This window comes from Pelophylax lessonae (genome assembly GCF_965119305.1).
Source record: "Pelophylax lessonae genome assembly, chromosome: 4".
Lineage (NCBI taxonomy): Eukaryota > Metazoa > Chordata > Amphibia > Anura > Ranidae > Pelophylax > Pelophylax lessonae.
Window position 1 is genome coordinate 518,500,351 of NC_138771.1, and position 26,306 is coordinate 518,526,656.

At 41.3% G+C, this 26,306-nt stretch overlaps 1 protein-coding gene across 1 annotated transcript in view; it reads left to right on the forward strand.

The window, feature by feature from the left end:
- Window positions 1-24,404, forward strand: part of LOC309554057 (uncharacterized protein) — a 60,580-nt gene extending 36,176 nt beyond the window's left edge. The window contains exons 8-12 of the mRNA XM_082255581.1: window positions 6,601-6,694; window positions 9,393-9,550; window positions 11,073-11,233; window positions 21,466-21,715; window positions 24,005-24,404. Coding sequence (XP_082111707.1) covers window positions 6,601-6,694; window positions 9,393-9,550; window positions 11,073-11,233; window positions 21,466-21,715; window positions 24,005-24,229 — 888 coding nt within the window. The 3' untranslated portion in view covers window positions 24,230-24,404. The remainder of the gene's footprint in view (window positions 1-6,600; window positions 6,695-9,392; window positions 9,551-11,072; window positions 11,234-21,465; window positions 21,716-24,004) is intronic.
- Window positions 24,405-26,306: the final 1,902 nt, after the last annotated feature.

Here is a 26,306-nt window from a genome sequence, read left to right on the forward strand (position 1 = left end):
ATAGCCCCCATGGCTGCCCCACACTTCTGGAGATAGTAAACCCCATCAAACATGAAATAATTGTGCCCAAGGAGGTATTCCAAGACCTCCAAAATGTATGTCTTGGCCACCTCAGCCAGATCAGTATAGTGGGTAAGTGAAAAACGTACAGCTACTAGAGCTAGATTGTGGGGAATTGAAGAGTAGAGACTCACTACATCACAAGTCATCCACTGGTAATCTGGCTGCCAACAAATCTCACTGGTGATATTTAAGAGGTGCATAGTATCTCTTAGGTAACTGGGTAGAGTGTGCACAATGGGTTGAAGCTGGCCATCAAGCCACTCTCCCAGTCGTTCATTGAGAGACCCGATGCCAGCGACAATGGGCCTCCCCCGAACCGGGCGTGCCTCCTTGTGCACCTTAGGGAGGTGATGAAAAATTGGGGTGATGGGATATTCCGGTATCAGTTTATCAGACTCCTTAGGGGTAAGGATACCCATAGAGGCACCTCTATCAATAAGCTCTCGCAAAATGGCTCTGAACCTATTCAAGGGGTCACCACTTAGTCTTATATATGTATCCGTATCAGACAATTGCCTGAGAGCTTCCATTTTGTATTCACCTTTGTCTAATATGACTACCGATCCCCCTTTATCCGCATTCCTAATAACAATAGAGTCATCCTCCATCAAAGATATTAAAGCATTCCTTTCCTGTACATTCAGATTGTCATTTCTCACCTGTACCTTATTGGGAACCGTTTGTTTCAGTTCAAAAATGTCCTCTTCGATTCGTTTTTGAAAGGTGTCCATCTGGGGTACCCGTGACTGAACAGGATAAAAATATGAGGGTACTTTGAATGAAACTTTGTTGACATTATCCTCTTTCTCCTGTACAGCATCTCGATTTTCCATCATTAAGTCCTCCAGATCGATGGTCGCACAATGTTCTCTAAAAGATCTCGGTGATTCTGGGCCATTATCCCCCAATATTGTCACAGGTTGATCCACACCCAAACCATTGTCCACATCCTGAGAAACCTGTAAAGCTGTATCATCCTTCAGAAAATGCTTGCGTAAGGTCAAGTTCCGGACAAATTTATTAATATCCAAGATCGTGGAAAACGGATCGAAATGTGTATGAGGGCAAAAGTTCAATCCTTTCGATAAAAGGCTCAATTCCCCCACGGTTAGGATCTTTTGTGATAGATTAATCACATTGTTGCTTGTCTCATCCTCATGTTTTATTTCCTCTGAGCTCGCAATGAATAGTGGTGATCCCGTTGGCCTCCGGTGCTTCTTTCCTCCCCTCCTTGTTTTCTTTGCGGTTTTTTCTTTTTCTGGGGCTTTTTCTCCCTTCTCTGACCGTTTTTTGAAAAAGGGGTATTGTACGGTGTACCTCCTGATCTAGGGAGTTGAGCATGATCAGGAGAGCTATCCGAGCCAGGTGTACCATAGGGACTCTCTATGACGCTTGTTTCTGGATCGGAAAAGCTCACTCTTTTCTTAAATTGGTGGCGATTCCATCGCTGCGATTTTTTCCACACATATACATTGTCCATTTCATAATCCACATTATCACGCTGAAACTTTTCTTTTTTGCCATTCATGATCTCCTTTTCAAATTTGTCAGTTCTAGCACTGAGATTCTGATCAAACTCCGAAAATGAAGGCAAATCTTTAAAAGTGGATAGCTCCTGTTGTAACATTGTTATATCCTCTTGTAGCTTTTTTAATTCCAGGGTTCTAGATGTTATGATTATTTTCATTAGTTCAATAGAACAAGTAGAAAGAGTATCTGTCCACAATTTTTTAAGATCCTGGTTGAAAAGATCAAACGTTGGAAATTTCTTAATTCTCAAGCCACGAGGGATACGCTGAACCTCTACATACTCCGCAAGCGTAGTTTTCTCCCAATAGGCTTTAATCTCTTTAATTATTAGTTTTTCCAGTTTTCTGAAAGAAGCGTCCATAGGGGCCGAGGAATTATCTGAGTCTTCTCTCAAGAGAGATGTTGCTCCTGTTCTGAGGGGGTTAGCGTCATGTTTCCTAAGTGATCGGCCATTCACAGTCTCATCCATGTCTCCGGCTGAGTGGTATAATGATACAAAAATGTCAAGTCTATAGTAGCTCACATATGTAAAAGGGAACTCACCGAGCCGGTATCCAAAAGCGGAAACAGCAACAAACGGTCAAGAGGGAAAAGAACCGCTCAAGTGAGGGGATAGTTCCAAACACATCCAACCCAGGTGCAGGCACGGATCCGCAGTCCTGATAGCAGCAAATGGAAGAGCACAAAAAGCCGCACAACTGGTTGAAGATGCAAAAAGTTAAAATCCAAATTTATTTTGCAGGCAAAAAGATAAAATCATCCAAGATGAAACCAAAACAGTCGGAGACATGGGGGGGAAAAGGGGAGCACGGCGGTTGACGCGTTTCACGGAGTCTTCCGCTTAGTCGTAACCATGCTGTACAATACAAGACACTGCTATATATAGAGGAAAAGGCATTTCAAATAACATGTACCTCCCAGAATGTGCTTGATTGAGCCCACACAGCTGCAGATACTAAATCCCAATGAAGGGCACACAAACAGCCCAGCAGGAATTGTATGTTTGCTTTTGCTTCACCTTTTGTCCAAAAACGCATAGCAAAAAAGTTCTATAAATGCATATGCGAAAAAGCTTTCAATAAAACTAAGGAAAAAACAGTAGTGATAATATAAAAAGACAGCTGGTAGAAGCCAAAAAACTAACAAAAACAAAGTAAAGGGAGAAAAGAAAAAAGAAAAACGAAGAGAAAAAAACGAAGGGAAAAAAAAAAAAAAAGGGGGGAAAAAAAAAAAAAAAACCAAGAAAAAGAAAAAAGACAAAGAAAAAGTAAACAGTAAAACGGAAGCATATAGATGTGTTCATACCCAGATGGAACTATGGTATAAAAAGAAATGGTGTATAATATAGTCATGAAGAGCATATATGTGTAAATATATAAGTGGTACACATAAAAATAATAAATGTGTAGCCACAAACACATACATCACGTCCATATAGCATATGAAACAAATAGATAAATGGGGGGGGAAATTTTTCATCACCTCCCTAAGGTGCACAAGGAGGCACGCCCGGTTCGGGGGAGGCCCATTGTCGCTGGCATCGGGTCTCTCAATGAACGACTGGGAGAGTGGCTTGATGGCCAGCTTCAACCCATTGTGCACACTCTACCCAGTTACCTAAGAGATACTATGCACCTCTTAAATATCACCAGTGAGATTTGTTGGCAGCCAGATTACCAGTGGATGACTTGTGATGTAGTGAGTCTCTACTCTTCAATTCCCCACAATCTAGCTCTAGTAGCTGTACGTTTTTCACTTACCCACTATACTGATCTGGCTGAGGTGGCCAAGACATACATTTTGGAGGTCTTGGAATACCTCCTTGGGCACAATTATTTCATGTTTGATGGGGTTTACTATCTCCAGAAGTGTGGGGCAGCCATGGGGGCTATTTTTTCACCCTCCCTGGCCAACCTTTACATGGGGTGGTGGGAGAGGGTCCACATTTTTGGAGATAGTAACCCCTACAGGAATCAAATTGTCATATTCTTTCGTTATATAGATGATTTGATCTTTATCACTAGACAAGGCCTTCCTTTTGACCTATTTTTGGAATATCTTAATCGCAATGATTACAATCTGGCATTTACTGGCCAATTCAATGTTGATAGGATTGATTTCCTAGATGTTACCCTTGAGCATCGACAAAATCAGGTGGTCACTAGCCTATATAGGAAACCCTCAGCTGGTAACAATTTGTTACATGCTGACTCCAGTCACCCATTTCATACTCGAAAGGGTATACCGGTAGGTCAATTCCTTCGTATCAGAAGGATATGCAGTGACTTGGACGTTTTCAATAAAGAGTCAGCACTTTTGTATAGACGCTTTTTGGCTAGGGGTTATCCAAAATGGACCCTTGACAGGGCATACTCTATTGCCCTTAATAGGGACAGGAAAAGCCTCCTTACACCAAAGAGACATTTCAATGAATCTAAGACTTCTGGCAATAATGGCTCCATTAATCTCACCATCCCATACAGTTTGGAATTTAACAGGATCAAACAAATTATCAATAAACATATTCCCATTCTGTATGGTGATAAGGACTGTGCCAGGATCTTAGAGGGAGGAGTGAATATTGTCGCCAAGAGGGCCAAAACACTGGGAAACCAGTTATCCCCAAGTCTGTTTAGCACTACAATTAAAAATACATCAGAAACATGGTTGCATCTGAAAGGTAATTTCCGATGTGGGGCTAAGGACTGCATTACATGTCCCCATATTCTAGGGGGTGTTAACTTTCAATCCTCTATTGAGAACAAAACATACAAAATCAACAGGTTTTTTAATTGTAACACTACATACCTTATTTATCTCATTACTTGCAGAGAATGTTTTGTACAATATGTGGGTCGCACCACACGAAAACTTAAAGACAGATTTAGGGAACACCTTAGTGATGTCAGATTGAGGAAATCCACGAATGTGGCCCGACATTTTAATTCAGAACATGACGGTGATCTGTCTTTGATATCGGTCCAAGTGATCGAACGTGTGGTTGCTCCTGTAAGAGGGGGCGATGTGTTCCGCCTTCTGTGTAAGCGGGAGGTTTTCTGGATTCATAAACTCCAGACCCGCTTACCTGGCGGTTTAAACTTTGAATGGGATGTTACTCACTTTTATTCCCAGTAATGATTCATGTATCTATTCGTGGGTACATACATTTAACTATACATACAGAGAGGGCTACCTGTATCCCATACGCATACATGGTACATGTTTCTTTGATTGGCCATTCTATGTCTTAGTGTTTCTTTGTTTCTTCTTTTCTCTTTTTTTTTTTTTTTTTCTCATTTCTCCTTCCCTTTTGTCCCATTTCGGTCTCTGCATCCCTTTTTTTTTTTTTTTTTTTGGAATGCATGTGTTCATCGATATATATGCATGTTGTTCCGTTCGGCTTGCCTCCATGGCTATATATTTATGCAATGTGTGGCTGATTCCTTTATGGATATTGATTGTGCTATATGCACGGTGGTTCACACATGTGCATGCTATACTCTGTGTTCAGTATGATCTAAGTCGACATGTACACGTAAGCATATATATATATATATATTTTTTTTTTTTTTGTTAGATCGATGTGGGATATGCCTGAGATGTTACCAATGTCTTGGGTATATATCCATTTAAATGTCCCTATTTTTATATCTTTATAGGGGATAATAATACCATTATGCTGATAAAGACACACAGGACTTCTATGTTTATGCATTTATGTATTTATTATTATTTTTATGGTAATGTTTAGTGTTCTTACATATCTCATTGGTTATTTTTATATTCTTTCGATTGGGTGGATTGCCCTATGTATGTGAACACAGTTGCAGATATACCACTCAATGGATGGGGTTATACGTTTTTGGGGGTTGTGCTCATACCTATTACATATGTGTACAATTTCCCCCCCCATTTATCTATTTGTTTCATATGCTATATGGACGTGATGTATGTGTTTGTGGCTACACATTTATTATTTTTATGTGTACCACTTATATATTTACACATATATGCTCTTCATGACTATATTATACACCATTTCTTTTTATACCATAGTTCCATCTGGGTATGAACACATCTATATGCTTCCGTTTTACTGTTTACTTTTTCTTTGTCTTTTTTCTTTTTCTTGGTTTTTTTTTTTTTTTTCCCCCCTTTTTTTTTTTTTTTTTTTTCCCTTCGTTTTTTTCTCTTCGTTTTTCTTTTTTCTTTTCTCCCTTTACTTTGTTTTTGTTAGTTTTTTGGCTTCTACCAGCTGTCTTTTTATATTATCACTACTGTTTTTTCCTTAGTTTTATTGAAAGCTTTTTCGCATATGCATTTATAGAACTTTTTTGCTATGCGTTTTTGGACAAAAGGTGAAGCAAAAGCAAACATACAATTCCTGCTGGGCTGTTTGTGTGCCCTTAATTGGGATTTAGTATCTGCAGCTGTGTGGGCTCAATCAAGCACATTCTGGGAGGTACATGTTATTTGAAATGCCTTTTCCTCTATATATAGCAGTGTCTTGTATTGTACAGCATGGTTACGACTAAGCGGAAGACTCCGTGAAACGCGTCAACCGCCGTGCTCCCCTTTTCCCCCCCATGTCTCCGACTGTTTTGGTTTCATCTTGGATGATTTTATCTTTTTGCCTGCAAAATAAATTTGGATTTTAACTTTTTGCATCTTCAACCAGTTGTGCGGCTTTTTGTGCTCTTCCATTACCTACTGTATGTCCTCCATCTCCCCTGCAGGCCCTGTCTACAGGGGTAATCTGATGGGAATAGTGCATGAGACCACCCTTATCATTTTGGGGTCCTCATACAGGTATGTGACAGGTGCAATTCATTATGTTCCCAATACTCACTATATCTGAAGAAGCAACTTGGATAAGCAGTGAAACATCTTCAACATGACAGAACAGGTGAATGTGACTATTACTATGTGAATTTGAATGTTACTACTTATACTATGAGATGGATAGATGATAATGTTAAGACATAGTACCTTTTTTTTTATTTACAGAAGCAATATGTTGTGTGTAACAGAGACACACAAACAGAAGGAATATTACGATCAAACTTCAGTCCAATCAAATATGACTTACAAAAAACAGATGGTAATTATGTGTTTCTCATGTTTCCATAAATAGATTGTGTATATGTAAATGTACCTTGATCTAATTGCCCTAACTGGAAAGTTTCATGGGAGATACAGTATTTATCAATTTAATTAGTGGCACAATTAGTTGCAATCAGGTTGCGTCTCCTTTGGCAAAGTTTCTGCAATAGGTATACATATTTGTGTATCTGTATTCCTTGGCAGCCAAGTGCGACAGTTTGCTAAGTTCTGAGACTGATTTATTACTAAAGATAAGACAGATGCATAATTAAAGCAGAACTCAACTGTATCCAAGCGCCACACACTGAAAATGCTATTTAATTCATTTTTAATATTCAAAGCAAACTTCCCCATCCATTCACGTCTCCATGCTTGATTTTGTTGAGAAATCATTTTGAAAAACAACCCCCTAGCATTTCTAGCTCATAATGAAACTTGTTTAATATTCCATTGCAGTAGCAGGTCTGGATAAACATTTTAAGGGTTTTCAAACACATAATGGCAAAAAAGAATCCTCTGATGAAGAATTCATTTATGAACGTTTAGCAGAAAATCAAACTGGCCAGCTTTAAGTAAACAGCTGCCTATTGCTTTTTGTAGCATGTCCCACAACCTGTTTGTGTGGTTGGAGGATAATGCAGCCATGGATTAAACACAAATTGAATTCTTCTTTGCATCCAGTGTAGTCTGAACAGGGCTTTTTCTTTTCCAATAAATTCTATTGAGATTCTTAACAAGGTGTAAGAATCAGCAGGTATATCAACATCTAATATTGTTCATAAATTGCATATCAGGTTACATAAATGCAGAACATGGTAAATCAATATATTTTCCTTTAGAACAAATTACTAAAGTGGTTGTTAACCCACACTGCAAAATTGCTATAATCCTCTTTGTTTCCCAAGGCTAGGTGCTCCTGTCACTGTGTTTTATAAAAAAGAAAATGCTTTACCTGATTTCAGAGCGCTGATCGGCCGTCACGTGACCCGCTGCCTCTCTCCTCCCCCTGCCTGACAGCTGCAGTGGGCGGGGCCGAATTCCCCGCTGACGTCAGTCAGTAGGGAAGGAGGAGAGAGTCGGCCAGTCACATGACAGCCGATCTGCGTTCTAAAATTGGGTAAAGCCAGCATTTTGTTTATAAAACACAGTGACAGGAGCACCTGGCATTGGGAAAGAAAGAGGGTTATATAAGATAATAAAAGGTTTTTCAGTAGCAGAAGGGGAGGGGGCAGGCACCTGACACAGGAGCAGAAAGCAGGAAGGGGGAGGGGGAGGAGGAAAGAGGGAGACAGAGGAGGACAGTGCAGGACTGCGGATAATGGAGGCACGTACACTGACCACGGTGTCAGAGCTCAGCAGCCATGATACACCATGGTCAGTGTACAGGGGGGAGGGTAGAAACTGGCAGGATCAGCCAGGTTTTCTAAGTGATATGGGGGGGCGAATTACACAGCACAAGCACTGTGCTGTGTACCATGCCTTAAAGGAACAGGATCTTTATTTATTTTTTTGGGGTAACAAACGCTTTAACATGAGGGAATAAGAAACCAAAACTGCACTCATTGAAAATACACCCTCTCCTGCTCTATTATGTTCCACCCCTCCATTTAAAATCACATGGGAGGGCGAAGAATAGGGATACTGCTGCGGTGCTAGTAATGTTACACAACCCCTCCATTAGAGCTCAACAAGTAAGGGGGAACGAATGAGGCAAACTGTGCCCCTGGTTGTGATCCACCTGCATTAAATCCTCATGGCACAGGTCAAAGAAGGGCTTTTAAAGTATGTGGCAGTACTAAAGTAGGCTAGTGGGCCTTAAAAACAGACAGGGGGAGGGTAAAGTAGAGAAAGAGAAAACGGGGCACAAGGAAAAAAGCGCACTTTGTCCTGTCTAAGAAGACTTTAGTGTAGGCATCCTATGAGGCAGATAAATATGAGAAATATGTAATCCGGGGGTCCCATATTTTATTGAAAAAGGCAATTTTATTTTTCAGGATAACCGAAAGGCGTTCATTAGCCATGATCCAGAATAATTTGGATTTTACCAAACTGAACTGGATCATGGGAGACCTCCATGACCTGGCAATGGCAATTTTAACTGCCAAAAAAAAAATGTTATGAGCCTTCTTGTATGTCCTGAGGTCCCCTCCACTTGATGTCCCAACAGCTCCTGTAAGGTGATTTGATAAGGTTCACCTGGGTAAGCGAGTAAATGAAGTTACGTGTACGGATCCAAAATCTCCTTACTTTTGGGCAGATCCACCAAATGAGGAACATCATGCCCTCTAGGCCACAGCCTCTAAAGCATAGTGGGGAGGCCCCAGAACACAAGATACCAACTTCACTGGCAACATGTACCACCTTAAGACTTAATAATTCACCTCAATCAGTGAGCAGTTGATGAGAGTTTTAGACATACATTGTGCCATCTTACACCAATCCTCCACTTTCAGCGTCTCATTAATATCATGTTGTTCCCATTTATTCATAGAAAAAAGCTTGGTGGAGGCTGAAGTCAACATATTGTAGATTTTGGAGATGTGACCAGTGTGTTTAATTGATAGTTCGATGCATTGTAGTTAGGAAATGCACTGAGTGTAGCGAAAAAGTTCCGAATTAGGAAGCTGATATTTTTCCTGCAGGAGTTCTGAACAGGGCTTTTACAAATGCATTTTTAATAGCTATTTCTTTGTTAGATGATGCAATGTCCTCAATGTACAATCCCTCGAAGCTGAACAACATGACACATCTCCAAACCACCTTGGAACGTATAAATCAGGCAATGACAGAGGACGGAAAGGCTATGGAATCAGCTTTACTTGAGCGCCGACCCCGTTCTGCTCCTCTCAAGTTGGTGGGTTAAAAACATAAATGGAATTTTTGCTCATACACCTCTATAGCCTGTTTTGCCAAAGGGTAAAATTAGTTTACATCCTATTTTGGCCTGTTTTCAGATGATTTTAAATGAAACCCAATGCACAAAAATGTTATCTAAGCCCCAAAACAAAAATGTAATACTTTGCAGCTTAACCCTTCACTCCGACCATACGCAAATATGCATGCAGTCTCACTGAACTGGGCTTTTTTTCGTGGGGTCTCAAATTAGCCTATCTTCCTTTGTGGAGATACATTGTATCTTTTTCTGTCCTTGCAGAGTTAGAAAAAAAAGTGTGTCTATGGGAGAGTTTGACCATTCTTCCAGAAGCGCATTTGTGAGGTCAGGCACTGATGTTGGACGAAAAGGCCTGGCTCACAGTCTCTGCTCTAATTCATCCCAAAGGACTCTGTATAGGCCAGTTAAGTTCCTCCACCCAAAACTCACTCATCCATGTCTTTATGGACCTTGCTTTGTGCACTGGTGGGCAGTCATGTTGGAACAGGCAGGGGCCATCCTCAAATTTTTCCTACAAAGATGGGCGCAGAAAAATTGTCCAAAATGTCTTGGTATGCTGATGCCTTAAGAGTTCCCTTCACTGGAACTAACGGCCAAACCCAACCCCTGAAAATCAACCCCACACCATAATCCCCACTCCACCAAATGATTTGGACCAGTGCACAAAGCAAGGTCCATAAAGACATGAATAAGCGAGTTTGGGGTGAAGGAAATTCACTGGCCTGCACAGAGTCCTGACCTCAACCCCATAGAACACCTTTGGGATGAATTAGAGCGGAGACTGCGAGCCAGGCCTTCTCGTCAAACATCAGTGCCTGACCTCACAAATGCGCTTCTGGAAGAATGGTCAAGCAGTTTTTTCTGCCCAAAACTCCTCTCAAAAACATAATCCAGAAGTTTTTTTTTTCCTGCCTCTTAAAGATGAACTTAAAATATGCCTCTAAACGTCCTTTTGTGCCTGGACACATAGGATCCCATTGAGCTGCTTCTACAGGCAGAAAAATAATGCAAATCTCCTGTAGAAGTAGCGTTTTTTAAGCACAGTGTGCATGGACCTTATGAGTTGTCCGACTTGCTGATAACCCACCTATTAATTATATATAATACAGATCGTATGGCTGAGTTCACATTGCATTCGGACCAAAGTTGCACAGGACCCTTTTATGGTCCGCACCAGAATCGGATCACATGAGTGTTCACACTTATACAATCAATAGATAAAAATGGTCTTGCTTATACAATCCTATTCATATCCAAACTGACAGTTCGCACTGGGGATGTCGTTAACTTTGTATTGACACCCCCAGTGATTCGCATGTGGCAGTGTTAACTGCCTGCAAATTGAGTGTGATGCAGGAACCCGCAGTGGATTCGCAGGGATCCCACATTGCATATGTGTGAACCGGCACTTTCTCATCTTGATCTTTTCTAAATTCCTTGCTATTTTGCAACTGTACCATAGTTAACTCTTTAATTCCTTTAGAATTACGAAGCACAGGCACGGAGCAACCAGGAGCTGAGGGAGAGGAAGGAATCAGAAAAGGCCAAACTATGTAGGATTCAAGCAGAAGAGAGACAGAGAAGGAGGGAGAAGAAATTCAAAGAGTTGGAAGAGCGAGAAGTCACTCTGCAAGACAGCAGAAGGTAGAAAATGTGCTGCCAGCAACTCTTCTTCCATTACTTTTAGAGTATGGTACCTAAGATGAGTCCTTGTTGGATATTTGTCAGACTCAAAAGTTGCATAGGCTAGGTAATTCCTTTTCTATGCCGAAAATGGACACCACAAAATATTTGACACCACAGTGCCATCACACATCCATTACTCAACTCTTCTCCCCTCCCAAAATTGCTGGACAGAGGACTGCAGATTGGTCTTTCAGGTTGCCATGTCTATTCATTGTAACCCACTGAATTGTCAATACAGGGTAGAGCTTTTAATGCTTAACAATAGGGTACTTTCATTGGTAGGAAGTCTTGTAACATGGGGTTGATTTACTAAAGGTAAAACTACTGTGCACTTTACAATTGCAGTTGCACTCCAAAGAGCATCTGATCCAGAGCTTAGTAAAGCCTGGTACCCACTATCAGTTTTTTTTTTTTTTTTGTTCAACCCAGTGGGATGAACAAAAAAAAAAACTGAAGAGCTTGGGAGGATCTCACTCTCCTAACCCCATCTGATGTTAATACAGCGATCTCCCTGCTGAGCTATTGTGTTCTATCAGGAAAACTACCCCCATGCCCCTGCCAGAACACACTGTTCAGCGCTGATTGGATGCTGGTAGTAGATGTTTTTATTTTTTTTATTTTTCAAGGTAACTTTATTGTACATAAGGTTTGCAAGTACAAAATAAAAAGAGGAAAGAGCAAACATTGTTCAGGTATTAAGATACAGTATAAACAGAATGTCTATTTGGTACACTGTCAACAGGTAGTAAAGGAGCAACTATATGACTCAAACTCATCTGAAGACATAAAGTACAGGTCACCAACAAAATAATACATATATGTATTAGTGATCGACCGATATCCTTTTTTTAATGCCGATACCAATATTTTGGTCATCGGACATCGGTATCGGCCGATATTTTCGGGCATGTAAAAAAAAAAAATTTCCAGGTACTCCCCAAACCCCTCCTCGGCACTGTAAAGCATTCAAAATGCCAAGTTGGGCTGTTTTGAATGCTGTCAGTTTTTTGAATGTGGCGCCGAGTACCCGGAAGTGATGTCATGACATCACTCAGGGGTGGCAGTGCTGGAGCAGGCGCCCTCCCCCAGCTGCCAGGGGAGTAGCGGCTCCAGGAAGGAGGGGGGCCGAGACTCAGGAAAGGTTAGACAGGTTGTGGTAGTGGGGGACTCAATTATCAAGAGGACAGAGAGGGCAATCTGTCGAAACGATCGCGGTAGCCGGACAGTATGTTGTTTACCGGGCGCTCGAGTTCGGCACATTGCGGATCGGGTAGACAGATTATTGGATGGGGCTGGGGACCACCCAGCGGTCATGGTGCATGTGGGCACTAATGACCAAGTCAGAGAAAGGTGGAGGATCCTAAAGAACTATTTCAGGGACTTAGGGAATAGATTGAGGAATAGGACCTCCAAGGTGGTTTTCTCTGAAATACTGCCGGTACCTCAAGCCACACAAGAGAGGCAGTAGGAGATTAGGGAACTTAACAAGTGGCTGAGGAACTGGTGTAGGAAGGAGGGGTTTGGGTTCCTGGAGAACTGGGCTGACTTCTCAGTCGGCTACTGGCTCTTTAGTAAGGACGGGCTGCACCTTAATTGGGATGGTACAGCTCTTTTGGAGAGTAAGATGGCCACCAAGTTGGAGGGGCTTTTAAACTAGGAGATGGGGGGGGGGGCTCAGAAGTAGAATCAGTCAGGAGCAAAGGACAGAAGGCAGTATTAGGGTCAGCAGCGACAGTAGATCCATAATGTCAATTGGGGGGTCTGTACGGGCAAACCTCAGACCAAACAGGAATAAAAATAAGCACCATTCAATATCAAAGAGGGGTATATGCAAATGCCAGGAGCCTAGCAAATAAAATGGATGAGTTGGAAATGTTAGTACATGAGGAGGACATAGACCTTGTGGGAATAACAGAAACTTGGTTCGACCCCTCACATGACTGGCTGGCCAATATCCAAGGGTATTCTGTGTACCGGAAGGACAGGGTATGAAAAAGAGGGGGAGGGGTATGTCTCTATGTCAAGAATAATGTAAGGGTGATAGAGAGGAGTGATATTATGGAAGGGATGAGTACGGAGTTAGAATCTGTGTGGGTAGAACTCCATAGGGAAGAAGTAAAGGGAAAAGTAATTGTGGGGGTTTGTTATAGGCAACCCAACCAAAGGGAGGAGGTTGAGCTGGAATTTATATCACTGTTGGGTAAAGTGGCAAAGCTGGGATCAGTCATCATATTAGGGGACTTCAATTATCCCGACATTGACTGGGAAGAGGGGACTACACACTCCCAGAAGGCCCGTCTCTTCATGGAAACCTTACAGGACAACTACATGTCTCAGTTGGTGGATTCTCCTACTAGAGAAAATGCAGTGCTGGATCTATTAATCACTAATGACCCAGGCCTAATCTCGGAGGTAGGAGTCCAGGACAACCTGGACTCTAGCGATCACAGGATGATCACATTTAGCATAAATAACAATATAACAAGGCAAGAGGGGAACATAAGAACACTAAACTTCAGAAGGGCAAACTTTCCCAAATTGTGCTCAATGATGGAAAGGGTAAACTGGGACCAAACCCTAGGAACACTGACCACGGAGGAAAAATGGGAATGCTTTAGGAACATCTTAAACAAATGCATCTCGCAGTGCATTCCTATGGGAAATAAATTTAGAAGAGACAAAGCCAAACCTGGCTGGCTAAACCGTAATGTTAAAAAACGTATTAGGGGGAAAAAAAATGGCCTTCAAGAAATATAAATCAGAGGGCACAGTATCGGCTTTCCAGCAATACAAGGAGGCAAATAAGAAAAGTAAATGCGAAATCAAAATGGCTAAAATCAACTTTGAGAAACAAATAGCGGAGGATAGTAAAAAGAACCCAAAGAAATTATTTAAATATATCAACAGCAAAAAAACTAGGGTAGAGCATATTGCACAATTAACAATGATGGGACCTTTAAAAAAAAAAAAACAATGATGAGAAGATGGTTACGGAGGACACTGAAAAGGCAACTGTGCTGAACGCTTTTTTCTCTTCCGTCTTTACACAGGAAAAGGAGGGGTACACTGACCATGACTGTATGGTTAGCAGTAATTCACAGGACTTGCCGCTATGGCTAACAGAGGGTGAAATCAGGGAAAGGCTGGATAAAATTAACACAAATAAATCACTAGACCCGGATGGCGTACATCCGAGAGTACTCAAAGGACTTAGTAAAACTATATCTAGACCACTGTTCCTAATCTTTGCTGACAGTATTATGACAGGAAATGTACCAGGGGATTGGAGGAAAGCTAACGTGATACCGATATTCAAAAAAGGGCAGAGGCATGTCCCAGGAAATTATAGGCCGGTCAGCCTGACATCGATAGTATGTAAACTTCAGGAGGGGATGATAAGGGACTATATGGTACAGTTTGCTAAAGACAACAACATCATCAGCAGTAATCAGCACGGGTTTACGAATGGCGTTCTTATCAAACCAATCTGTTAACATTCTATGAGGAGGTGAGCTGTGAGCTAGATAGGGGGAGACCAGTGGATGTGGTGTACCTGGATTTCTGTAGTGTTTAGAGATATACTGTCAGCCCAGATTCAGCCAAATACAGCAAAGTTAATCGGACGGCGCTTCACAGTACAGATGGACAATAATCCAAAACACACTGCAAAAGTGGAATATTCTGCAATGGTCGAGTCAATCACCTGATCTCAACCCAATTAACCACTTGCCGACTGCCTAACGCCGATCTACGTCGGCAGTCAGCCCCTCACAGGCAAAGTGATGTAGGTCTACGTCGCTAGCATGTGAGGGTTTAGGGAGCGAGCGCGCGCCGCCGGAGGCGCGCTCCCGCGCGGTCACGCACCCCCCCGCGCGTGTGCCCAGGGGACCCGATGTCCGCCGGTCACTCTGCGATCGTCGGGGGAGAGGGAGAAAGGCAGGCAGCTTGTGTAAACAAGCTGCCTGTCATTCTCCCCTGTGTATGAAGGATGATCATACGGTTCTACTATGTAGAACCGTTGATCACTGTTCATACATCTGAAGCCACAGCCAATCACAGTAGAAAGCACGCCCCTAGGGACACACATAGTCCCTCCCTTTCAAAAAAAGTTAACCCCTTCACTGCCAGTGTATTTTTACAGTAACAGTGCATATGTTTAGCACTGATTACTGTAGAAATGTCACTGGTAACCCCAAAAGTGTAAAAAATGTCAGTCAAGGGTCCGATCTGTCCGCCGCAATGTCGCAGTACCGCAAAAAAAAACGCAGATCGCCGCCATTACGCGTTAAAAAAAAAAACAACAAAAATGACAAAAATCTTTCCCTTTGTTAGTAAACGCGATAACTTTTGCGCAAACCAATCAAAATACGCTTTTTGCGATTTTTTTTACCAAACATAAAACAAATTGGCCGAAAATGTTAAAAAAATTTAGATTTTTACATTTTTTGGGGGGGGAATTTCATATAAAAAAATGTGAAAAATATTGCTATTTTTGCAAAATTTACGCTCTTTTTTTGTTTATAGCGCATGATCAAAAAATCGCACAGGTGATCAAATACCGCCAAAAGAAAGCTCTGTTTGTGGGAAAAAAAGGACGCCAAATTCGTTTAGATACAGCGTCGCACGACCACGCAATTGTCCGTTAAAGTCACACAGTGCCGAATCGCAAAATACCCCCTGGTCAGGAAGGGGGTAAAATCTTCCGGGCTTAAGTGGTTAAGCATGCAATTCACTTGCTGAAGGCAAAACTCAAGGCAGAAAGACCCACAAACAAAGAACAACTGAAGACTGCTGCAGTTAGAGCCTGGCTGTCATGTACCTGGTCGGAGGCCGAAGTGCTGAGAGGGCTCCCCTTGCGGCTAAGTGCAGTACACACCTGAAGATGGTACAGGAGGTGCAGTGCCCAAAGAAGCACAGGTAGCAAAGGTAGCCAGTGGAGAACTGAAGAGCTGGACCAGTGATCACCTGAAGAATGCTTGGAAAGGGCAGATGTCTCTCAGGAATTTTAGAAGTCACGTAACTTCCCCCCGTACGCGTTACGTCGTTCTAAAGGGCGGGACTTCATCAGCGGGGATCCCGGTACGCACGGGGGGAAGTCACATGACCCGCGGCCATCTTGGAACCAGACAGGAGGAACAGAGACACGCTCGCACGCCTGCATGCTCTGCAATTTTGGCTTATGATTTCTACGAATAATAGAGTGTTACCTGTACTTTTTCTTAATAAATTGTGATCAAGCAATACAGAGAGCACTAGATCTCCTTTATTGTCATTCTATATATCACGGAGTCCCATCCTTGACCGAATATCTCAGTGGGTGAGAAGTCCCTGATATAATTGAGGTCTAAAATCTGTCAGCTGGCCCCGTGTGATAATAATGTGGAGAAGTGGTCTGAATACTCATTGCTGATTGGTCTGGATACTATACGCTGTCTGGCCCTGTAGGGTCTATGCTATAAGGTTAGAGGCAGAGAATGCCAGGTGGTGGGATGATTTGAGCAACATATCACACATTATTGTGGATTATAAACCATCTACTGTTGGGATCTCAATCTCCATCACCTATCAAGAAGGACTTTATTATTTTTTTCCTCTTATTATCACCCTGCACATTTATGGACGTTCTTTTAGCATATGAGATATCTATACATTATATATTCATTACTGTGTAATGTTTGAATAAGGATTGTGCTGCACTTTGTTTACACTGTTATACTGTCTTTATGGTGGTGGTTCTTTTCTGGTGATCATCCATACTTGGTGGTGGACGGTGATGTGTGTCACTGGACATTGAATTATCTGAGACCCAACATAATTGAGACCCTCGCTAATTGGGACTATATATATATGGGACTTTTTTACAGTTTTTTTTTTTGTGTTTTTTCCTACTATTAGATATGTGTATAATAAGAGAAAGTGCAGAGCCTAATAATGAGATTTGACTAAATTCATACAGACATGATGAAAAATTGAACTAAGTGTCCAGAGATTAACACAACCCAGGTGCATGAATGGACTCAAACAAACTGACAGTGATTAGTCTTAAAATCACGGAACAGTCTCTGTAGTAAAAATGGAAAGAAAAAAGTGATGACAGGAAGCCGCTCCCACTGTAGGATGATATCCACCACCGTGATGTAAATGCCAGGGTACTCTTACCAGATGCGGTGGACCTTCAAATTAATGAAAGGTCAAACAGGCATGTATGGCAGGGGTCAACTTTACTGGTCATCAAACGGGCATAAGCGGTAGGGGTCAGTATACCGGTCATCAACCTCCAGAGACTCTCCACGATCAAGGTAATGATAAATTCACTAATACAACGTAAGGTTCCCTCTGCTTCTCCACAAGTACCAAGATGGAGTGGACCTCATGAGGAAAATAAAGGGCATCCGATCGTGTAATACGTTCAAAAATAGATGTTTGTTAAGAAGTATAAGACAGGTACTCACAAAATTACTTGTATGAATACAGCATAAGAAATCCAAGATGGCCGCGGCGGAGGCGTGCTTGCGTGCGTCATACGTTTCTGACACGTTTCATCATCATAGACGTTGTCAAAGACGTGGTTGACGCCCGCAAGCACGCTACAGCACGTTACAGTGCCTTGCAAAAGTATTTGTCCCCCTTAAACTTTGCGACCTTTTGCCACATTTCAGGCTTCCAACATAAAGATATAAAACTGTAATTTTTTGTGAAGAATCAACAACAACTGGGACACAATCATGAAGTGGAATGAAATTTATTGGATGTTTCAAACTTTTTTAACAAATAAAAAAACATGCAAAATTATTCAGCCCCCTTAAGTTAATACTTTGTAGTGCCACCTTTTGCTGCGATTACAGCTTTAAGTCGCTTGGGGTATGTCTCTATCGGTTTTGCACATCAAGAGACTGAAATTTTGCCCATTCCTCCTTGCAAAACAGCTCAAGCTCAGTGAGGCTGGATGGAGAGCGTTTGTGAACAGCAGTTTTCAGTTCTTTCCACAGATTCTCGATTGGATTCAGGTCTGGACTTTGACTTGGCCATTCTAACACCTGGATATGTTTATTTGTGAACCATTCCATTGTAGATTTTGCTTTAGGTTTTGGATCATTGTCTTGTTGGAAGACAAATCTCCGTCCCAGTCTCAGGTCTTTTGCAGACTCCATCAGGTTTTCTTCCAGAATGGTCCTGTATTTGGCTCCATCCATCTTCCCATCAATTTTAACCATCTTCCCTGTTCCTGCTGAAGAAAAGCAGGCCCAAACCATGATGCTGCCACCACAATGTTTGACAGTGGGGATGGTGTGTTCAGGGTGATGAGCTGTGTTACTTTTACGCCAAACATAACGTTTTGCATTGTTGCCAAAAAGTTTGATTTTGGTTTCATCTGACCAGAGCACCTTCTTCCACATGTTTGGTGTGTCTCCTAGGTGACTTGTGGCAAACTTTAAACAACACTTTTTATGGATATCTTTAACAAATGGCTTTCTTCTTGCCACTCTTCCATAAAGGCCAGATTTGTGCAGTATACGCTGATTGTTGTCCTATGGACAGAGTCTCCCATCTCAGCTGTAGATCTCTGCAGTTCATCCAGAGTGATCATGGCTGCATCTCTGATCAGTCTTCTCCTTGTATGAGCTAAAAGTTTAGAGGGACGGCCAGGTCTTCGTAGATTTGCAGTGGTCTGATACTCCTTCCATTTCATTATTATCGCTTGCGCAGTGCTCCTTGGGATGTTTAAAGCTTGGGAAATCTTTTTGTATCCAAATCCGGCTTTAAACTTCTCCACAACAGTATTTCGGACCTGCCTGGTGTGTTCCTTGTTCTTCATGATGCTCTCTGTGCTTTAAACAGACCTCTGAGACTATCACAGTGCAGGTGCATTTATATGGAGACTTGATTACACACAGGTGGATTCTATTTATCATCATTAGTCATTTAGGTCAACATTGGATCATTCAGAGATCCTCACTGAACTTCTGGAGAGTTTTGCTGCACTGAAAGTAAAGGGGCTGAATAATTTTGCACGCCCAATTTTTCTGTTTTTTATTTGTTAAAGTTTGAAATATCCAATAAATTTCGTTCCACTTCATGATTGTGTCCCACTTGTTGTTCATTCTTCATAAAAAAATTACAGTTTTATATCTTTATGTTTGAAGCCTGAAATGTGGCAAAAGGTCGCAAAGTTCAAGGGGGCCAAATACTTTTGCAAGGCACTGTAACATTTGAGGTCATAAATCCAACGTGTTTCCATTTTTTAAATCTCCCTCCTTATATTGCTACCCCTCCAATGTGCTGAGAATCTATCTATACCGATTATGGAGGTACCTTTTGCCGACTTGTTATGGCACTCCAAGTAATGCCGTGAGATGCTATGTTTTGGAAACCCGCGTCTGATATTTCCTAGATGTTCATTCACCCTGATTTGCATGGTTCTAATAGTTCTACCCACATACTGGAAGCCACAAGGGCATTCCAGTAAGTAGACTATATTCTTAGAACCGCAAGTAATAAAGGAATCTATGGTGTAGGATTTGTTAGTGGTATTCGATTTAAAGGTGCATGCTTTCCTCTTAATGGAATTCATCCTGCATACGACACACTTCCTACATGGAAAGAAACCCTTTATTTTTGGGAAAAAGGAACGAGTGCTAGGTTGATTAATCACATTTGGTGCTCAACCTTAAAGGGTGAAGTCCTCTGTAAACCACCTTGGGTGTTTCTCCCACCACCTCTGCTAGGAGTCTGTCATTTTTAACACCTTCCAATGTTTAGAGAAAATGTTCTTAATATCCCTATATTGTTGAGAGAAGGAAGCGACAAACGCCACCCCAAAGGGGTTAGCAGAGGTGTCAGCCCTTGGTTTATCCAGTAGCATCAAGGATCTGTCCCTGTCCGCTATTTCATGAATAACAGGATCTAAATCCTGAGAGGAATAACCTTTTTCTTGGAACCGAAGCTTTAACACATTGGCTTGTTGGAAGTATTCCCCCAGAGACGAACAGTTTCGACGAATCCTTGTGAACTGGCTTTTGGGGACTGACTTTAGCCAAGAGGGGTGATAACAGCTATCGGAACCAATAAAGCTGTTCCGGTCGGTGGTCTTAAAAAAATACTGGTGATCAGATGGTTATCTTTAACCATAATATTAAGATCCAAAAAATGTATACTGATCTTGCTAGACTCATGCTGGAGCCTAATACCCAAATCATTGGTATTAAGGGAGCCAAAGAATTTATTAAGGGATTGCGAGCTGCCATTCCATATAACCAACACATCATCGATGTATCTTTTCCAGAGGATTAGCTCCGGTCTGGTATTATGGAGTACATTTTCCTCCTCCCACTTCGCCATGAACAAGTTAGCCATACTGGGCGCAAATTTTGCGCCCATGGCAACACCCCTGGTCTGAAGGTAATATAGACCCTCAAACCAGAAGTAATTGTGTGTCATGGCGAAGAAGAGGTGTTGTAGGATCCAAGTTTTTTGATCAGAAATTAATGATGGGTCCCTACCCAGGAACAGATTCACGGCTTCCAACCCATGCTCGTGTGAGATAATAGTGTAGAGGGAGGCCACTTTCTCTTATTATTTACATTTCTGGATTTGTTCTCCTGTTGTGCTGGCTGCCATACTTCGTTTTTTGTTGAGCATTAATTTGCCCAGAATTGGATATCACATTTGTCCACCTGTACATTTAGAGACTAGCGCGACTTTATTTATCCATCTTTATTAGATATGTGTAATATCATTTACTAGCGCAACTCTGTTTTATGTTAATCTGTATTTTGTGACGATATCGCACAGTAGAGGCTGCTGCATTTAGGAACTAGTTTTGGATAGTGTGTAAGATAATTTTTTAGCCCGGTTATTTATTTTAAATATACCCCATATTAACAGCAGCAGCCAACCATACACACATCCTTTTTTCCTTTGAGCAGGTAATTATATTCATAATGATGCTGATTTGCTGATCCATGAGCAGTCTGGGGACAGAGCAGTGACACTGGATGGTGAATTGCTGAACAAGGAAGATGAATTGATAAATCAGAAATTATGTTTGTCAACTGTGTAATGGGGAAATTGTGCGTACATCACATGACTGGCTTTACTGAATTATATTCAGCCTTTGGCAGGCAAAACAATCTACACGTTTGAACTTCACTATGTATATTTGGCTTATTTTTTCATATTCTATTGTTTAGGCTATGTACAGAGCAAAGGATCCTACTTGACCTGGAGAGGAGAGAGAACCAAGAGGGCTTAGCGGTCCAACAGGCTGAGACCCGCAGGGCAGTGATTGAAAAGAGGAGCAGGAAGAAAGATGAAGATAGGGAGAGGGAGTGGAGGAAAGAGGAGGACAGAATGAAGTACTGGAGGGACCTCCGGCAGCAGAGAGAGAGCATAGAGGTGGAGAAGGACCGGAAGCTCCATGAACAGGAAGAGAGACAGAAGGTACGTTTATAGCACGGTTACATTACTATACCAGTAAATCACTACCATCACCACCACCAATTCAAAAACAGTTTAACGACTTGACATCCAAAAGATTTACCCCCCCTCCTGACCAGGCCATTTTTTGTGATACGGCGCTGCGTTACTTTAACTGACAATTGCGCGGTTGTGCAACATTGTACCAAAATAAAATTTAAGTCCTTTTTTCCCCACAAATAGAGCTTTCTTTTGGTGATAATTGATTTCCACTGTGTTTTTTATTTTTTGCGCTATAAACCAAAAATAGACAAACAAATTTAAAAACGATAATATTTTTTACTTCCTGCTATAAAACACATCCAATAAAAAATTGAAAAAAAATCTAATTTCTTCAAAAATTTAGGCCAATATGTATTCTGCTACATATTTTTGTTAAAAAAAAAAAAAAAACCATACAATATTTATTTTAAACAGAATTGCACTTAACAAAATATATGTGAAAAACAGCCTGTCTAAAATCGACATATAGTACGCCAGATACTGTTATTCTCACCCACTTCTGGTTTCTCTCCATACTGGAAGTGAGGTCACCCGGTTGCACCCAACGTGCATAAGTTACTTGGTGGTGAAACCCAGTGTTCTTTTGGAAGCAAATTTCAAAATTAATTTTAGTCATAGTCTTTTGACTAAAATGCAATTTTAGTTTTAGTCATATTTTAGTCTTTTGACTAAAATGCTATTTTAGTTATAGTCATCGGAATTGTTTTAGTTTTAGTCATATTTTAGTCTACTAAAATCTCCAGTACATTTCTAGTTGACTAAAATCTCATACATTTTAGTCAACTACAAATCAAATGGGTTTAGGTAAATTGAAATGCATTATTTAAACATTTCTCAGAAATTTCCAAACAAATTATATACTCCTGGAGTAAAAATCTAATAATATGTTATTATTTATTGTATTAAGATTTGAATATGCACTACAGACACAAATTTAGCCATTGTGAACGTCTTTATAAATAAAACCAAGTTTCATAAACAAACAAAAATATTGCTTTTAGACAAACAGAAAAGTGCAATTTTAAAATACAAAAAACCCCAAAAACTATAAACTCTTGTCTGTAATGTCATTGCACATATTACCTGAATATATTACCAACATTAATTATTAGGAAAAGAAAAAGCTTTTTTCCTATTTTTTTCTCTTTCAGCAGCTGAGTAGATGCCCCTTACTTATGCTTATGCGGTAGTGCAATACATGTTTAAACTTTAATGTGCTATTATCACAGGCTCTGGATGGAATTGTGTTGCCGATTTAGAAATGGCCAGCAGAGTAGTGTTAATTTTTATGTAAATTTTTAGTTTTAGTCATAGTCTTTTGACTAAAATGTAATTTTAGTTTTAGTTGTAATTTAGTCTTATGACTAAAAAAACATTTTAGTTTTAGTCATATTTTAGTCATCTGATTTGTTTTAGTTTTAGTTTTAGTCGTATTTTAGTTGACTAAAATAGTGTTAAGTTAATTTAGTCAACGACAATATTTTAGTTGACGAAATGAACACTGGTGAAACCCCTATCGTTTTACTCTTATCGGGACATTGCCCTACATCAGTGGAGAAGATATTCTGTGATAAGGACATTTCTGTGCACATTTTTCATTTTATATTCACATTAGAATGAGTGCTGTGTCTAAGCACAGTGTTGAACTTTTGCAGTACTGGGGTTGTGGTATTCACTTGCCCGATATTGATGAGGAGTGGACACATTTTTGACACTTTTTATATATGGACTCCCAATAATAAATGTGGTACATTTTATGTCTATGTATTGGATTTGCAGCACTGGGATTGCAGTAGTAATTCAGATCTTGGTTGTAAACTAACTTGGCACAATTCATTTATGTGTATTAGGTACTTGTACTTTATAAAACACTAGTGTTGTATAATTAGACATCTGTCTTACTGTATGGTGATACGTGCAGTTTTATATTGGATAACACTTTATTTTATTTATTTAATATTTTTTGTTATATATGCATTACTTATTATAGGTTTTACTGCACTTTTTGTCTTTGGATGTTTTTTTTAGGGGTAGCTTTCCCCTTTTTTAATGAACACCCTTTTCTGTATGTGTGTGAACACAAAGCAGGTGCTAGCGGCAGCTTCACCCATAGATTATACCAGTGGCAGCGCATATTTTACCAACATTTATTTCACTTTAATCATTGTTGCCCATTGTATCTGTGTCTTGGTAGCTCCATCTGCTGTTCTATTAAACATACAATATTAATGCAAAGATTTGCTGTTCCAGGAAATGACGCATAGCCAGATGGCAGCACAGCAGAGACAACAAGAAGCGGATCTCCAAGAGTGGCGCCGGCACCAGCAGCTGCAGTCAGGAGGCAAGCGCAGAATTTCCAGCAAGCTGGAGCAGTTCTATCGGCAGGCAGAGCAGGAGTTTCAGAAGGACAGAGATTTGCAGCACTACTTGAAGGACAACAATCTCCAGATGCTGCGCTCAGCTATGGTTTTGTGAGCATCCAAGAGAAGCATGTGCATTATGTTCGCCACACATATTACAATCTAATTGTAAAATCTGCTTTAAGTATGTCAACAACTATGTAATGTAGTACGAGCGTCCTGCTTGATTGGATAGAAATTAATTGGGTAGTTTAGGTAGGTCCTCATTACATATATTTTGTATACCTAGATTGTATCATGGAGTTTAAGGGGAAACACATATCAAGTTAGCGAAAATGAATGGACAAAATATGATCATGGTGGCTCCAGAGCCATTTCTATGTGTAACAAGGCCCTCAGAGAAGAATCATTAAAATAGATCTAAATCCAAAACAGTTTGTTCTTTATTTTTCACATCGAAGGTGTAAAATATACATTTTTTTTGCTGATATTCATTAAAGGAAATATACACCGATCGACCATACCATTATGACCACTGCCAATCTAAGTGAATAACCTTGATTATCTCATTACAATGGCATCTGAAAGTCAGTGGGATATAGTAGGCAGCAAGTGAAGTTGATGTGTTAAAAGTAGAAAAATAAATGGATAAGTATAAGGATTTGGTTGACTTTGACAAGGACTAAATTGTAATGGCTAGATTACTGGATCAGAGCAACTCCTGAACTGCAGCTCTTTGGGATGTTCCTGATCTGCAGGTCAGGACTGACAAAAAGTGGTCCAATGAAGGAAAACCAGTGACAGGGTTATGGGAAGGCAAGGTATGTCCAAAATGAAGGCTGGCCTATGTAGTCCGATTCAGTAGAAGAGCTACTGTAGCTCAAATTGCTGAAAACGTTAATGCTGGTTCTGATGGGAAGGTGTTCGAACACACAGTGCATCACAATTTGTTGTATATGGGGCTGTGTAGCAGCAGACCAATCAAGGGGCCCATGCTGACCCATGTCTGTGGGCAAAAAACGCCTACATTGGGCACGTGAGCATCAGAACTGGCCCCGGGAGCAATAAAAGAAGGCATCCCAGTCTGATGTACTTCAGGAACACAAGTTCAAACTCTCCAGATCTCAATCCAATCTTGCATCTGTGGAATATGCTGTAAAAAAAAAGTCCAATCCTTGAAAGCCCCACCTCGCAACTTAGGGTAACTCTACTTACATGGGAAGCCGGGGGGGGGGGGGCGACTAGCAATGCTGCATTTTAACTCTTGTACCAAGCAGGTTTGAAGTGACACATCTGAGGGGGCCCCCCTGCTGCCCCCCTATTAATGGACACTAGCGAGGCTGCATTGATGGGCACTTATGAGGGTGTGCTGATGGGCACTGGTGAGACTGCATTCATGAGGCTGCATTGATGGGCACTGGTGAGGCTGCACTGATGGGCATTGGTGAGGCTGCACTGATGGGCACTGATAAGGCTGCATTGATGGGCAATGGTGAGGTTAGATTGATGGGCATTGATCAGGCTGCACTGATGAGGCTGCATTGGTGAGGCTGCAGTCGCTGCCATAGAAACATTTGTAAAGAGGAGGCATTAGTAAGATGACCACACACTTATGTGGGAGAGCCAGAAATTTCTGCACCCAGGCGTCTGTGACCCTAGTATCGGCTGTGTTAGGGGCATTGCTTTAGATTAGGGTACACTAGTGTTGCCCTCTGAAGAGTGAACCACAGTGCATCACTTTTCAGAGGGTGTTTGACAAGCGGCAAAGAAGCATTATATTGCCTTCTCACCATCTGATTTAATCCCTAAAAACCTGCACCACCTCGCTACAACTGTGTTCGATTTTGGGGGTGGGGGGGGATACCAGAGATAGGATCCACCCCAGGTGCCAAATGCTCTAGGTACGCCCCTAGGGGCGAGGTAGAGCGGACGGGGACTCACAAATCCTGTCCACCAATAAGCTAGTTTCCCGCTGTGCAGCTGTTTATAAAAAACTTCTCTGGGCCCCCTGTGTTCAGTGGGAGCCGGGGGACAGAAAGTGGACTATTTCATCACTTTCAGCTTTAGGCGGATTATTTCACAGCAGCACTCCCTGCTGGCTCCAGTATACTGATATAGCAGAGGCCAGCCTTCAACTGTGTAGCACGCTGCTGCAGAATAATCCCCCTAAAGTTGAAAGTGATTAAATAGTC